Genomic DNA, 16095 nt, shown 5'->3' with positions numbered 1-16095 from the left:
CAAAGGAGGTAACCCAGAAATCCACCAACTGCTGAACATCCTTTAGCTTTAAAAAGGGAAGAAGCACTGACACACGCTACAACACAGATGAGCACAGAAAACCTGGTGCTAAGATAGAGGCCAGTCACGAGAGACCACGTACTGTGACTCCGTTTACACAAGCCGTCCAGAAGAGGTAAACCCGGAGACAGAAAGCAGACTGGTGGCTGCCGGGGGCTGGGAGACCATGAGGGGAATGGGGAGGGATAGCTAAGGGGCATAGAGCTTCCTTTTTGGAGAGATGAAATTATCCTAAAATGGACATGGTGATGCCTACACAGCCCTGTAAATATACTAAAGGCCACTGAACTCTATATTTTAAATGGATGAGCTATATGAAAGTAATTTATCTCTCAATTAAAACTGTTACCATAAAAAAAAGAGAAGTATGGGCCGGCCCCGTGGCTCAGCGGTTAAGTGCACGCGCTCCGCTACTGGAGGCCCGGGTTCAGATCCCGAGCGCGCACCGACACACTGCTTCTCTGGCCATGCTGAGGCCGCGTCCCACACACAGCAACTATAAGGATGTGCAACTATGACATACAACTATCTACTGGGGCTTTAGGGGAAAAAAGGAGGAGGATTGGCAATAGACGTTAGCTCAGAGCTGGTCTTCCTCAGCAAAAAGAGGAGGGTTAGCATGGATGTTAGCTCAGGGCTGATCTTCCTCACAAAAAAAAAGAGAGAGAAGTATAAGCAAAAAGAGAGAAGTCTAACCCCACAGACAGCTGCCAGGGCCCACCCACAGACCCCAGACCCACCCGGACCCTACACCCACACAGATCCCGGACACATCCAGGCCATGGCTGCACTTTGGAGCCCGCCATGGGCACCCCTCGTCCCTCTGCCAGAGGTCTGGATGGTCATCACCCTCCTGGGATGGGCACTGGTCAGGTGCCAGGTGCTGACTCCCTGCACCTGTGCACCTCCCTCCACTCTGGAGGCTGGTGGGCCCAAAAAACAGATGAGGAGCGGTCCCCCCAGGCAGTCAGTGACGATACGGGGCCTCCGAGTGGGGTCTCTGAAGGACGAGCAGGGCTAGTCCAGGCACAAGACATGGCAAGAGTCGCCAGGCAACAGAGCCGGAACCGGAGGGAAGGAGTGGGGGGCCCCCGGGAAGGGTGGCAGCAAAGGGGTCAGGGACAGAGCCTGGAGTCAGAGGACCCTCATCAGACCCCTGACCCCAAAGGGACGAAGGGCCAACTTCTTGGTTCACGAGAAGTGTCCCACGTGTGCAAGACCCCTCTTCTGTTCTTAGCGGGAGCCCCCGTCAGTGACTGACGGAAGGGCACGCACACAGCAGCATGCGGCCGCACTCACATTGTCATCTTTCGAGGGATGGATCTGCTCGATGAGCCGCTGGACGATCTTCTCCTCATTGAGCCACTGGGGGTGAGAAGGCGGGGCTCCGCTCACTGACCGGCCTCCCCAGCCCTGCCTCCCCGGCGCCCCCTCCTCACCCCGGCTTACGGTGAAAACCTCCTGCCTCAGCTGCGGCCGCTCCACGCAGGTGAGGAGGCGCAGCAGGAGGTCCATGATGGCCGAGGTGCCGATGTGCTGCAGCAGCAGGTCCACGAAGTCGTCCTTCTTCCGCAGGAAGGACACGAGCTGGGGACACGGGGACACGGCACGTCACGCGGCAGGACCTGGCCTGCACCTGCCCGCCGGGGTGCCGCGGGACGGTGGGCACCTGGTCCGTCTTGCGGTTGATGAGCACACCCATGACCTTGCTGAAGAAGCTGGCCAGCAGCGGGTTGAGGCTGCCGCTGCTCTGCAGAAAGCCGTAGAGCCGGCTCAGCAGGGCCTCGTCCGCGCCCAGCGCGTCATTGATCTGGGGCACGTCCGACGTCAGGATCTCGCAGGCCACGCTGGGGTACCTGTGGGGGCGGGCTGTCACATCCAGGGGGGACAGACGCGGGGGAGGGGCCAGAGCGACCTTCCTCACCGCTCCTCCCACTCAGAACCCACCCGTGGCCCCCCACTACCCCTGAGGCAACGTCCTGAGCCAGGGCCGACCCCTCAGCAACAACCTTCTCTCCACCTCCCCAGCTCCTCCTCCGCCCCTCGAGTCTGTCCTGGTGTGCTCCCCCCACCCTTCCTGCCCGTGACCTGTCTAAAATCCAACCTCAACCCCTCCCTCCTCCACACACTCACATGGTGCCCGACAGCCCAAAGAACGGGGGCCGCTCTGCCCAGTGTGCCACCCGGGACCCCAGGTGACCACAACCTGCTCCATCCCTGCCCCGTAAACTGCAGGGGACCCCGAGTGTCCTCCTTCCCTGGAAACTGGGTTCCTTGGGGCGGGGCAGGGCAGGGACTCCTGCCCTGCTGCGGGGTGCAGGTGTCAAAATGGAGGCTCCTTCAGCGTCTCCCTGCTACTGTGAGCCCAGTCCACAGGGCCGCTAGACGTGCTCAAGTGAGGGTGGACGGGCGACAGAGGCCGGACAGGCAGAGGTCAGAGCAGAGGAGGGAGAGGACACGCGTGAGGTCGGGTATCTGATGGACTGGTGGGGGAGGGCATGGGGACACTCCGCTGGCCCTGCCAGAGGTCCCCACTGCGTGCCGGGCCTGCACTGAGCAGCCGCCACACACCATCACAAAGGGCAAACCGAGGAGCAGCTTCACCCACGCTCCGTCTGGCCCAAGGCCTCCAGGGACAGAGACGCAGGGTGTGCTGAGGACCGCGTGTGCACCCTGCAGAGTGCAGGGGGCTGGGCAGGGGCAGCACCAGGGAATCGGTACAGGACGGGAGTCTGTGTCTGTGATGGACTGTGCAGGGCCGGAGAAAGGCAGCAGAGACCGGGGCAGACAAAAGCCCCGGTTACGGAGACGATTCCAATCGAGCCCCCAACAGGGCCCTGCCAGCCTTGCCCACCTCACCCCGCCGCCAGCACCTGGAGCGCACCCTCCCTCCCAGCACATCCCAGGGCCCTGAGCACCAGCAGAGTGACTGGGGGGCAGGGGGCAAAGGAGGGCAGGCGGGAGAGAGGCAGAGGGGAGCACATGGCCACCTATGACCCTGGCCTACCCCGCCCCCGGCCACACCCTCTGCGATGGCCCCGTGCTGGGCACCGGGGACCTGGGGTGGGGCAGTGCTCCCGCAGCTCACGCTCCAGAAAGGAAAGTTAACAAGAGGATTACAGGTAAAATGGCCTGCCTGCAATCAGGGGATTTGCCTTACACCACACCAGGGCCTGCGGGCATCCCACAGGATAACCAGTATTATCCTGCTTGTGACACTGTATATACTATATTTTGCAAAATGTCACCACTGGGGGACACCACGCAGAGTGTACAGGGAACTCCGTATTCTCTCTCACAACTGCATGTGATTCTACAGTCACATCAGCAAAAATCCAACTGAAGAAAACACCAGGAAAAATAAGTTGGGGTGGGGGTAGAGGTGGGGGTGGGGCCCAACGCAACAAGCTGGCCCAAGCGCTGCTCCCCGTGAAGGGTCCACGGGGTCACCCCACTCGTCCCTCCCCGTGAGGTGTGTCGGGAAAGCCTCATAATAAAGACGTTTTTAAGAAGCTGTATGGTGAGCGGTCTGGAGCGCAGGCTGTGAGTCTGCACCCAGGGGCCGGGCCCGTCCCTGCCTGGCTTCCGTCCCCACACGGAGTCCGTGACGTCAGCGGTGAGTCAGGGCAGCCCCTGTGGGCACACGGAGGGCGGCACTGGGGCAGAAGGGGCGGGAGCTCACTTGTAGCGCAGCCGCTCCTCGCCACTGGCCGGTGGCTCCTGGGTGACCCAGGCCACCATGGCCTGCAGGTGCGGTGGCTGCAGCAGGAAGTCCAGCAGCTTGCGGTTGACGACCTTGCACTCCTGCAGCACGTCCTCCTCGTCCAGCAGCTCGGGCAGGCTCAGGTCCTCCCGCTCCAGCAGCGTGTCGAGGTGCGAGCTCGTGTGCAGGTCAAACTTCCAAAACATGGCGCCCTGCGGGCAGGGGGTGTCACACGCTGGGCTCAGACGGCTGCCCAGACTTCTCCTCCAGCCCGCCCTCCTCCCTCCACTTCCAGCTGCCTCTGGCCCAGACAACCCTGACAGCTGCAAGGGCTGCCCTGCGGTCCAGGGGTCACTTCCCACCTGAGGCCAACTATCCGGCCCACCCCTCAGCCCCCAGGTGTGGCCCACACACAGGGCCTGTTAGGGAGAGCTCTGAGGCTGCACACGGAGCCACCACGGTCGTGTCCCCACACCTGGGCAGGGACCTCCAGGGGTGAGGCCAGAGCCGTGCTCATCCTAGAACCCCTGCCATCACACTCGCTTCAATCTGTATTTGCTGAAGAAATTCAAATGCCCATGACCGGCAGCGCGGCTGCCATCCAGCCCAGCAAACCACCACGCCACGTGCAGGGTGTGGGGCGGGAGCAGGGACGAGAGGGAAGCCAGCACCGTCTCCAGGCTGTGGCCGTTGCCTGGATGCTACATACACACACACAAACACATCCCAACCCCCCTCTCCCCACCCCGTGCCCAGGACAGGGAAGAGGAAAGGGGAGGCTCCCAGAACAGCCACTGACCGGGGCCCAAAGGAACCAAGACAGGGTAACCGTCTCGGCAGGGAGGAGGACAAAGTCAGCTTCACCACCTGGAGGGTGGCGCCCTGGCTGGCACTCGAGACCCTGCACGCCCCGCTGCGGTTCAGCCACCCTGGCACAGGTGGCTAACCGGCAGCAGGAGCATCTCATGTGGAGCACTCTCAAGGCGTCAAGCAGGTCCAAGCCCCTGACACACACTGACTCAGCCACTCCCAGTCCAGACCACCCGGATGGAGACCCACCCTGTGCTCACCACTGGGCTCCCAAAGCCACTCATCCCCACTCCGGGCATGCATCCTATGTACCGGAGCTGTGTCCACGGACCCTGAACTCACGGCCCCTTCTGAAGGTCTGTCACCCCATCACATGACAGGCAGCCCACGCCCAGGTAAGTTGGGGGCTCCCCAGCACCACGCTGGTGCTGACCAGAGCTCACACTCATCACCTGCCTCGTGAAGACCACCTGAGGCAGAGGCCGCTGAGGACAGACCAAGAGGCCAGGATGCCCTCCTGGGCACCTCACTCTCCCGTCCAGCCTCCAGCTTCCACAGGAGCCTCACTGGCCTCCTCACTCATGCTCTCGGCCTCCTCACTCATGCTCCCGGCCCCCAGGGTGACCTCCCAGCCCAGACCAGAACAAACGGCTCTACATCCACAACAACCCTGAGGGGACTCCTATTCCTGAGCCCCTGCCCACCACGCCTGAAGGTGGAGTGGAGGAACAGCCCTGTGCGTGGGGACAGCCAGGAGGAAAGAGGACTGTGGACGGGGCAGACACCAGGCCTGAGAGAGGGCCCTCGAGAGCCCCCACCCCCACAGGCCTCACGTGGTCCTGCACCACAGCACACAGGGACTCGCCTCCTTAGCCCTCCACCCCACCCCCACCCCGGCAGCTTTTCTAAAACACAAACTTGAGCGTCTCCTGTTCGTTTCCAGCCAAAGCCCTGCAGTGGCTCCCCTGGTCTCTGCACTCAGGACTCTAAGGGCCCTGCCCGCCCCCCAGCCCCACTCTGGCCGAGCCCACCCGCACCCCAGGACCTTCTGTTCCCTCGGCACTGTCACAGTCCTGCCAAATCTGCCCCAGGCTCTCACAACCGCCAGTCCCCTCGGCAGACCTCCAGTGTTGGCAGAGCTCAGGCCGCCTCCCCCAGTACAACCCTCGCCCCAAGTGAGCTCCAGCCCACATCGTCCCAGGTCTGCCGTTCCGGGCTGCATCTCCTTCACAGCCTGCAGCCCTGCCTGAGAAGGTGCCTGCGCGACGCTGATGCCCCCCGCACCACGCTGGACGTCTAGGCCTCCCGGATTTGCAAGAATGGTGTGCATTCCCTGGACGACATACCAGATACACGATGTCGACAAACCGTGCGGGCTGTGGCGCTAACACCATCCTCAGGACGCACAGCCATTATCTCAACCTCCTCTCACAAGCCCCCTAAGGAAGGCACTGCTGGCCCCAATTTACAAGTGAGGAGACTGAGGTGCACCAAGGTAACTGCCCAACCCCAGGTTTGGGGGCTGGCGAGCTGTGGAGCTGGCACCCGAGCCCCTGGAGAGTAAATTCTCAGGGCGCGGGAGCCTCGTCCTGTTCACCGGGGCCCAGCCGGCCCATAAACCCTTACAGAACGAACGGGCGGGCTCAGGCCCAAGTCTGTGCCAGCACTGGCTCTGCCCTGGCTACGGCCTTCCCCTACCACCGGCCGACACCTCCTGGCAGCTGGAGGCTGGCTCCTTCCTGGTCCTCAGGGGGGCTTGGTGGGATGCTAAGCTTCACGTCTAGCGCTTACTCAGTAGACACCTTTGAACTCAGGGAGGAGACCTGGGCCTGGGCTCCCCACAGCCTGCTGAGCCAGCACACCCCGCCCATCACTCACCGGCTGTGTGACACTGAGCAGTTGGGAGGGCCACCAGAAATCCAGGGGCTTCCTCAAGTCCCTGTCCAGACCCAGGCACCGCAGACCCTCCCTCCAAAACATAACTAAAACCCGGCCCCCCTCCTCAACCTGCACGACCACCACCTGGACCAGGCCTATCGTCTCTCCCAGCCTCCCCTGCGCCTCTCTACATCCCATTCTACAGGCAGCAGACAGAGCTTGCTGAAATGAAAATCACACCATGTCTGTGCTCAGGACCCCAAGGGCTTCCCACTGCTCTCAAATAACACCTCTACACCCTGCCCTGGCCGACAGGCGCACGCGAGCTGGCTCCTCCAGCCTCTCTCACACCACAGTTCCTCACCTGCTCTGGCCACACTGGCCTTCTGTTTCCAGAATGCACCAAGCCTGGGTTCTCCTCAGCAACTTTGCTCTTGCTGCCTCACCTGCCTGGGACGTCCCCATAACTGGCTCCTTCTCATCCTTCAAGTCTCCTGCCAAGCGTTTCCCTCCCAGAGGGGCCAAAGCAGTCCCCCAGCCCCACCTCCGCCCAGCGGCTCTGTGACATGCTTCCCGACCTGCCTGGCACTTACACTGTCACACATAATGACACACGTGCCCTGACTGGACGACGGACAACCCAGAAAGAACCTTCCTCGCGAGGCTGCCGTGAGCACCCAGAGACAGCACCTAGCACCGAATCTGGCACACGACACACGCTCAGAAATTTACGTGCTCAGAAACACTAGCTGAAAGACACCCCCACCTACAAACCACGAAGCTCGCCCCTCAGAGAGTCCCCTCAGATGCAGGAGGTCGACACACCCGTCAGGGCATCAGTAAAGGGAATCGCTCTCACCCTGTCCCACCCAGCCATACTTACGGGCTCCTAAACCACAGTCACAAGATGGGGGGACCCACCAGGGCAGGCTGGGGAGGGGAGGAAGGAGAGAGCGGGCTGCACCAGGGGCGGAGAGCATGTCCTATATGGAAGGACTACTGCTTCAAAAGGAAATCAAACAGCGCTCCCCTGCACTCGGGCAACCACCACCTTTGCCCGGAGCCTACCTCCTCGAGGGACGTTTCCACAGGTCCTCCCTGACTTGATGACGGGTGTGTGACAGGGCCCAGGCCACAGGTGAGAAAACTAAGGCACGGCAAAGGTGACTCACCAGCCCTGAGGCACTGATGGCTGGGTGGGGCAGGCGGGTTTCCTGAGCTGGGCGGACCTGGACCAGATCATCTCCAGGGGCGGCCGCCACCCGGGTCCTGAGAAGCAAGGAAGAAGCTTCACAGGGTGAGAGCACCACCCCTTTCTACATGGGAGACTGTCCTCGGGGGCAAGAGAACAGAGAGGTCAAAAGGCCGCCCAAGTCAGTGAATGAAGCCAGTCACCAAGAACCACACGTATGACTCCACTCACACAAACTGTCCAGAAGAGGCAACTCCATAGAGACAGAAAGCAGATTAGCGGTTTTCAGGAGCTGGGGGACACGTGTGTGTGTGTGTGTGTGTGGGGCGGGGGGTGGTGACTGCTAATGGGTACAGGGTTTCCTTCTGGGAAAAGGATGTTCTAAGAAAACCCCAAAAAAGTTCTGAAATCAATTGTATACAATTTTATTTGTCAATTATATCTCACCTAAAAAAATCCACTGTGGTGATGGTTGCACAACTCTGTGAATATACAAGAAACCACTGAATTGTGCACTTGAGATGGATGAATTGTACGGCATACGAATTACATCTCAACAAAAACAAACATCACCAAAGCTGCCCCAGCTGCTGTGACGGGGCCAGGCCCAGGCCCTGCTCTACATCCAAGTCACCAGAGCTGACGAGATGCCAGCTGGCCCAGCGCTGACGCACGTGAAGGCTCTGCCCTGGGGAGCACACCCAAGTCCCTCTCCCCACAATCACTACCAACGTCCTGAGCTCAGGAGGCCCCCCAAGCAGGGGCCAGGGTAGGGACAGGGCCCAGCCTGCACCTGCAGAGAACCCATGTACCCACATCAAGATGGGGAGGTGAAGCACTGTTATTACTCCCATCTCACAGACGTGGAGATGGGGGCCAGCAGGGGCAGAGCCACAGCCACCAAGAGGCAGAGCCAGGACTCTGCCCGCCCTGCTCTCCTGACTAGAGGCGGAAATTCTCACAGCTGAGGCCACCCACCCACTCCCAAAGCACCTGGTTAGAGGGCGCAGCTACGGCCCCACCCCCAAAGCCCCCAACCCTCCACCTCCACTACAACCTACCCACCTGCTTCAGACAGCAGGTCGCACTTCCCTCCCAGAGCTGGCTTTCCAGAGAACTGGGGTTGAGGGGGGAGGTGGGGCACCCCGCCGGAACAAGACAGGAGGGTGCTGGGTTGCATGGGGTGTGAACTCCAGGGGCCTCAGAACCCAGGCAGCCCCTTAAACTCTCAGAACCTCAGGTCACTCCTCCGAAAACCAGAGGAGGCTGCAAGGATCGGATGCAATCGAGTGCTGGTCGGCGCCCTAGAAACAGTGCTCAAGCCCTACACAGAAGATGCAGATACAGGAAAACTGGGAAAAGAAAACACAAAAAGAGGAAAAGAGAGAAATAAACTTTCCCCGGCTACAAACTCGCAGTTCACTCCAGCCTCACGTCCTGATGATCAACCCCACCTTCCCACTTAACGGAACTTGCTGGAAGCCCTGGGAACTGGACAGGAGAGGCGGCTTTCGTTTTCACTCTCTAACAGCATAACCTGGGCCTGGCACTTGGCATCCGGGAGCCTCGTGTCCTCATCTGTGAAACAGGGGCACAGCCCGCCGGGCAAGGCCGTGCTGTGAGAAGAAGCTGGGTTGAGGCAGGCGGTCCTGACACATCAGGGGCTTGGCAAGTGCTGGCCCCTTCCTGTCTGTCCCCGCGGCCATGCAGAAGCCTGGACACTTGCAGCAGGAGGGATGGAAACAGCCTCTACCTCAGGGGTGACGGCACTGAAAACAGAAGACTCCCCATTTGCCGGAGTGAGTCAGGTCATTCAAATACTCTGGCGGGCGCCACGCACCCCGCTGCCCCCACCCTTTGCAACTTTTAGCAAACTTCAAGAAAACGGAAGTGACTACCACTGGTTTTTAGCGACCGTTTGAAAACCATGACTCCGGCTGCAAACGGAAGAAGGGGAAACTGTAAATGAGAAAGGAAGCCATTAAAAAGAAAACTACCTCTCCCTGCGCCAGCTCTGCACCATCGCCTCGGGTTTCTTGCTTTGCCGTGTTGTGCTCAGGCCTCCGATACCAGCTGCCCCTCTCAGGAGCCTGCCAGCCCCTGCCCCTGCCTGGGCTCAGACAGGGTCCGACTGAGGCTCCCGCAGGCCACCACCACTGTCACTGCTGCTACTGCTGCTGCCACCGTCTGTCCAAACACAGCTCCGCCTGCCAGGGGGCCTGTGGGCTGATCCTTTATCTGCCACCCCTTCCTCGCCTGCCCTGTCCCTAAAGCACCCGGAAGTGGAGGTCAAGGGCGCAGAGGCCTCTGGGAGGGCCTCCGAGGCGGCCACCTGAGCTGCCCTGAGGCTCGGTAGACGCGCCAGCACTGGGAGAGGCCATCTCAGGCCTGCTGACTGCTGCCACCCTCAGCCATCACCGGCCCACAACAGCTCTAATGAGACATGGACTAGGCGAGCCCTAGGAGGGGAGGGAACCCACTACCCGCAGGCCAGCCCCCAGGCCCTTGCAGGGCAGGGTGGGTCAGAGGACAGCGAGGCCACCCTCCTCTAACTTCCCCCAATCCACTGTCAGTTCTCGGCCAAATCTGGAAAGGGGGTGGGGGACTTCCGATTCCAAGAATGGGATGACGGTAATGGCGACCCCATAACCTCCGAGCAGGACCTGGTGTACGTGCCAGATGTGGAACCCAGCAAGGGAGGCAGCGGGACGCTCACTTGGGAGAAGGGGCCACTGAGGCCAAAGAGGGAGAGAGACCCAGCCAAGGCCACACAGGACCATGAGCTGGGACTTTCCCATGGCTCGGGAAAGCCTGAGGGGGTCCCCAGTGAGGGGATACCCTAGGCGCCACCCCCTCTGACCCCAGAGCACACCTCCCAGGGGAGGTGGCAGTCTGGTCCAACCCCAGAGGATGGAGTAATTAGGAAATAGGAGAGACTGGGGACAGTTGGCCAAGGACTGAGGAGGGGCCGAGAGGTCACATCAGGACCCTCTTCTGGATGGGTCACTGGTTCAAAGGAAAAAAAGGAAAAGAACAAGGCATAGATTTTGAAACAGCCCTTGGAAAACAGAGAGGAGCAGAGCAAGTGTTACAGGGTGATCCAGAGTCAGAAAGGCTGGGGGCCAACCTCGTCTCTCCAAACGTCAATCTCCGTGGCCTTCGAGCAGGGACCTAACCCACACAGCCTCAGTCTCCTCACCTGAGACACCTCACAGCTACTGTAAACCGGGGTTCAAAGGGAAAACCATGCTTGGCCCGGAAAGGAGGGCACGTCCCCACCCCCAGGGCCGAGCCTGCCTGAGAGCCGGGTGCGACAGGAAGGCTTCTCATTCTCTCCAAGGCTCCCCGGCCTCTCACCTCTTCTCCTGCTGCAACCCGCATGGCGCCCAACACTCCCGCCACACCTGACTGCTGGACGCGCCCTCGCCTCTGCCCTGGCTCAGCTGCTCCCTCTGCCTTCCCTCCAGCTCTCTGAGCCTCACTAGCTCCTCGTGGGTCCTTCAGGCTTCAGCGCAGACACCACTTCCTCCAGGAAGCCTCCCCTGACTGTGTTCAGGGCCTGCTCCACGCTTCCCTGGCTTCCGTGGTCAACCTACGACAGCACCTGAGGGCTGTGTGACAGGCTCTGCCTGTTCAATCACCTGTCTCCCCCAGAAGATGCCAATTTCCCAGGACTCAGCACCAGGCCAGGCCCACAGCTAGAGGTACTTGTTGAATTAATGAAAACTGAAGTCCAGAGAGAGAAGGTGACCTGCTAAGGTCACTTGGCCAGAGATCATGAAAAAAAGTTTTTTGGGGGAATGAGTAGGTTCTCCTCTAACAGAAACACACAAGATGACCCAACAAAAACACAAAAGTAAATCAAAACACACAACTCAGAATACACAGCCCCCCACGGATGGCAACAGAGCAGATAATCCAAAAGTACAGATAATACCCAAGCGAGAGAGCAAGGCTTCTCCAGACGGCACTAGTGACATTTGGGGCCGGGTCACCCTCTGCAGTGGGGGCCGTCCTGTGCACTGCAGGATGTGGAGCAGCATCCCTGGCCTCCACCCACCAGATGCCAGTAGCACCTCCCAGCTGTGACAACTGAAACTGTCTCCCGCCATTGCCAAAGGAACCCTGGGGGACACATGCACCCCCAGCTGAAAACGCACTGCAGGAGACCACCCCAAACCAAATAATAATCCTAGAAGCTACTGATCCTGGAGCACGTCCTGTGCCTTGCATTCTGCTACAGACTTCTGCCAACAGCGCACAGGTCCCCAGAGCCACCCTGTGCAGAGAGCAGTGATGTCAGTGCCACTTTACACCCCACTGAAGTTTCTTGACAACTCTGAACCCCGTACCACACCTGACAACACATCTTCCTTTCCAGAAACATCCTGCCTTTCTGGTTAATGGTAACATCTGCATCCTCAGCACAGACGTACAGGTGTGCAAAAGAGCAAGCAAGGAAGACCCTCACCAGAAGGTCACATTCAAGGGCCCGGACAGGCAGCCCCGGCAGGTGTCATGCCCCACTCCCTCCCGACACATCTGCACGCCAGCGCACAGACCTTCACGTATTTGCACGTGCTGTTCCTTCCACCCGGAAGGCCCTTCTTCCCACTCTCCATCTGTCAACTCCTACTCATCCTTCCTAGACAGAAAAAGCCACCCGCTGAGCCAGTCTCACCAGTCCCTCGGCTGTGGCCTCCTGTGGTGCCCTGAGTTACCTCTATCACAACACCAGTAATTGTGACTGTCCCTCTGCCTCTGTCTCCCCAGGACAGGGCAGAGGCGGGTCCCCCTCCCTCACACCCAGCAGCAGGCTCCCTGCCCTGCCCTCAGCAGGCTCATCTCACAGCAGTGGGATCCAGTGGCGGCTGTTCCAGAGGGCTGGCTCTCAAGGCCCCCCTCACAAGAGGCCAGAGACACGGGGTGGGGGAGCCACGGTCAAGGGAAGGGGAAGGCCCACTATCCAGTCGTCCTGACCAAGGGTGCGAGTCCCCAAGAAGCTGGGGTCTAGACAGCCGGCGACAGGGAAAGAGGGGCAAGGGGGTGTCCAAGGGGAAGGGGCTGAGGAGGAAAAGAGGAGGCTGTCTGAGAGAGAGTGGCCAGGGGAGAAAAGAGTGGGGTTGAGTCCCAAGGTGGGGAAAATGGAGGTGCAGGGGTCAAAGGGAGAAGACTGGGGAACGTTGGCTGGGTAGGTGGAGGCCTAGGGGCAGAGGCTAGGAGATTTGGGGGGCCGAGGAGCAGAGACTAACAGACCTGGGGGGTCGAGGGGCAGAGACTAAGAGACCTGGGGGGCCGAGGGGCAGAGACTGAGAGACTTGGGGGGCTGAGGGGAGAGACTAGAAGACTTAGGGGCGGAGGAGGAAGAGACTGGAGGAGGGGAATGCCCAAGAAGTAGTGAAGGGCCCAAAGGACAAAGGGCTGAGCAGATTCGGGGGTACCTAAGCTGGGCGCAGGAGGGCGGGCGGAGCGGGGACTGAGGATGCCTGGACGGGCGGAGGGTCCCGGGCGGCCGGCTCACCTGCGCGGGGGGGCGGCGGCTCCTCGCACTCGGGGCTCATCGGGGCGCCCCCCCCGCCCCGCCGCCGGCGGCTCCGGCCCCTGCGGCCCCTGCTCCGAGGCCCGGTATGTGGGGGCGGGGGGCCGCGGCGGAGACTCGCGCAGGCGGCCGGGCCGGGGCTCGCGCACGCGCCCTCGGGGCTAGGGGGGCCCTCGCAAGCCGAGTTCCAGGTGTCAGGGGTCGGCGCCGGCTGGGACGGGGGTGGGTCCGGGGCCGCCGGCGAGGTGGGCGCGAGCCGCGACTGGGGGGCCGGAGGAGGCTAGCAGGGTCGCGAGGCCCGCGCAGGCCCTCAGCGGGGAAGTCGCCGCGGTTTTCCCGGCCCGGCCCAGAGCCCGCAGGAAAGCAAACGCCGGTCGGGGAAGACGTCGTCCTCCGCAGTCCGAACAGGCCGCAATGCTGAGCAGCGGCCGACGGAAGTCGAGGCCCACTTCCTCCACCTCCCCTTCCCCAAACCGGAGAGGTCTCCGGGCTTTCCAGTCCTCTTCAGGGCCTCCGACGCCCGGCTCCGTCCGCCACTATCCCACAATCCCCCTAGCGCAGGGGCACGCAGGAGGCCCCGCCCTCCCGCCGCCGTCTCGGTGTGCAACCGCCCGGAGGCCGCGCGCCCGGATCCTGCAGTGCGCGTGCGCGCTGGGCACAGCCGCTCTCGACCCCGCCCAGCCAGAACACCTCCGTTGCAGATGCGCTTGCGCCAGTTTGCTCCAACCATTTCTCCCCGAATAAACCCAGACAACTCAATGCGCAGGCGCTGCTGCACACCCGGTGGCATTTCTCTTGCGACTCCGTTCCAAAGTCCAGAGAAAAATCCTGCTCCAGGATTTCTCTTCCCGCTCGCTCCTTTTAGAAATCCACGCGCTCTTCTGTCTCCTCCAATCATATTCCTGCTTTGGCTCCAAGGTCGAGCTCCTGGGGAATCCATCCCGGGTTTTCTCTCCAGCCAAGGCCAAGCGCTTCTGTCTCGCCCGGTTTTCTCTCGACGCCTTCTCTGTGCTTCAAGCGGACTTCAGTCCCACCTCTAGGTTGACCAGGCCGTGGCTTTACTGTTGCCAGTGTCCTCTAACAAAGCATCCTCTAACAACATCGACTGGAAGGATCCTCCTAGACCTTGTATCACTATGCATTAAGGTCTCATCTTTTTCTGAGCCTCAGTTTCCCCAACTTGCACCAGGTTACAGGCCCACTGTAAGGATAAGTTGAGTAAATGTGTGTAAGGACTCAACTTTTACTTTTTTTTTAACCTGCAGATTTACCTTTTTCATTTCAGGGACATTTTATTGAATCATGTGTTTGAGTACATTTTCAGGTTCTGGTTGGTTGTCCTCTGTTTCAAGGAAGCCAATTATGCATTTGTCCTTCACATCTGTTAGCTTCTAATTGCTCTCATCTTTGTCATTTCCACCTGCATTCACTGGTTACCACGTCAATAATTTCATTTTTCAGCCGTGTCTCTCCTGGTCCTTGCTATTTCCAGTGTATTTGTTGCATATGATGGTTTTTGGTCCTTGTGTCCGTTAGCTACTGCTTTGTGACAAACAACCACAGCCTTGGTGGCATGTATCATGTTCATGGTTTGGAATTGCAGGTGTGAAGGTCAGCAAGGCTGTTCCCACTCCTCACGTCTCTTATAATCTGGAACCAGTGGGCTCCTGAGGGCACCATCTCATAAGGGAAGGCAGAAGCACAAGAGATCAAGCCCAACTGTTAGCACATTTCAAGTCACAGGTCACCTCTCATCTGCCACCATCATTGGTAGAAGCAAGTCACATGGTCAAGCCCCAAGTCATGGGGCAGGCACCTGCACTCCACCCGCCATGGGGTGGGAAAGTGTACTTCTCTCACGAAGCTGGAATGGAAGAGAATGAATATTTGCTGAACCATCTAATTTGGCACAGTCCTCAATTTGTTTCCTTAGATTTGCCAATCTTACCTTTTCCTCTTTGAGGTCTTGTTTTAAAATGGACCTCGGTTCCTGTTGTACAGCTTGAAGCAATTGTGAGGCATTTCCTTCTGTTCCTTGAGTCATCTTTTCTCCTACATCTTTTGTCTTTTACCCAGCATTTGGCTTGCTGTTTTTCCAGTCTGATTGTTGCCACACTGTTTTAACACGTATGCTCAGGAACTGGGGGGCGGGGGGCAGGGTGTGTGTGTGTGGCCATATTCAACCACCAAATGGAACCTGAGTAGCTGATGAAGTCAGTCTGCAAGAACCTGGGAAGCGGCAGGGGTTTTAAGGGCTGAAGGCTGGGTCTCCAGCCTGTCAGAACTCACAGGTAGACAATGCTGTTATTTGTCTTAGAATTGAAGGGGCCTCTTCAAGTGTATAGTGGGAACGCTCATTCCCCCACTGTTCACATTTCCATATGGAGGAACTTCTATTGCGTACTGTCTCTCTCCTGGCCTCTCCACCCCTTCCAGGGGCAGAGGAATGATTCACCGGATTGGATGGGCATCATGGCTCAGCCTTCCAGGTCTCCCTCCTCTTGGAGCCAGCCTGCCCAGTGTCTGGCCTGCTCCCTGCACCCAAGGGGACACCTTTGCTTGCCCACTGCTGCCTGCCACCAGGCGGGCAAGCACGTCTAACGCCAGGGTGAAGTAGCAGCAAGACTAAAGCCACTTTCTGTGATTGGCTCTAATAGTAATAAAGGTAATATTTGATCTCCAATTCTCGGATCCTGTAGCTACCTTTCGATTTATTCTGAATTTGGGAAGAGGGGTGAAAATAATTTGTCCCTCCAAAATCCGAAGAGTACAAGTAAATTCCACACGAGAGGAATTAGTCTGGCATCAAATGGGGCTAGGAACCCAGGGAACCGGGAGGAGGAGCACGGCTTTGGAATTAGCCCAGGTCTGAATCGTGGCTGTGTGAACCTGCCCACGGATTAACCATCGGGG

The 16095-nt window shown here is 59.5% G+C and overlaps 1 protein-coding gene across 7 annotated transcripts in view; it reads right to left on the bottom strand.

The window, feature by feature from the left end:
* The window catches only part of PPP6R1 (protein phosphatase 6 regulatory subunit 1), a 28395-nt gene extending 14669 nt beyond the window's left edge, over positions 1–13726 (bottom strand). Inside the window, exons 1-5 of one of the 7 annotated variants that reach the window (XM_087421102.1) lie at positions 13165–13726; positions 3743–3975; positions 1730–1916; positions 1510–1647; positions 1360–1425 (exon numbers count right to left, since the gene is read on the bottom strand). In XM_087421102.1, coding sequence (XP_087277228.1) covers positions 1360–1425; positions 1510–1647; positions 1730–1916; positions 3743–3969 — 618 coding nt within the window. In that variant the 5' untranslated portion in view covers positions 3970–3975; positions 13165–13726. Of the gene's footprint in view, positions 1–1359; positions 1426–1509; positions 1648–1729; positions 1917–3742; positions 3976–9640; positions 10169–11000; positions 11690–13164 lie in introns of those variants that run through there. The other 6 variants (XM_087421104.1, XM_087421100.1, XM_087421099.1 and 3 more) reach the window with 6 other exon arrangements.
* Between the last annotated feature and the right edge of the window lie 2369 nt (positions 13727–16095).

Source organism: Ceratotherium simum, chromosome 33 (assembly GCF_057802395.1).
Source record: "Ceratotherium simum simum isolate JZ-2026a chromosome 33, ASM5780239v1, whole genome shotgun sequence".
Lineage (NCBI taxonomy): Eukaryota > Metazoa > Chordata > Mammalia > Perissodactyla > Rhinocerotidae > Ceratotherium > Ceratotherium simum.
The sequence above is the reverse complement of the archived record's forward strand: the minus strand, read 5'-3'. Positions and strand labels throughout refer to the sequence as shown.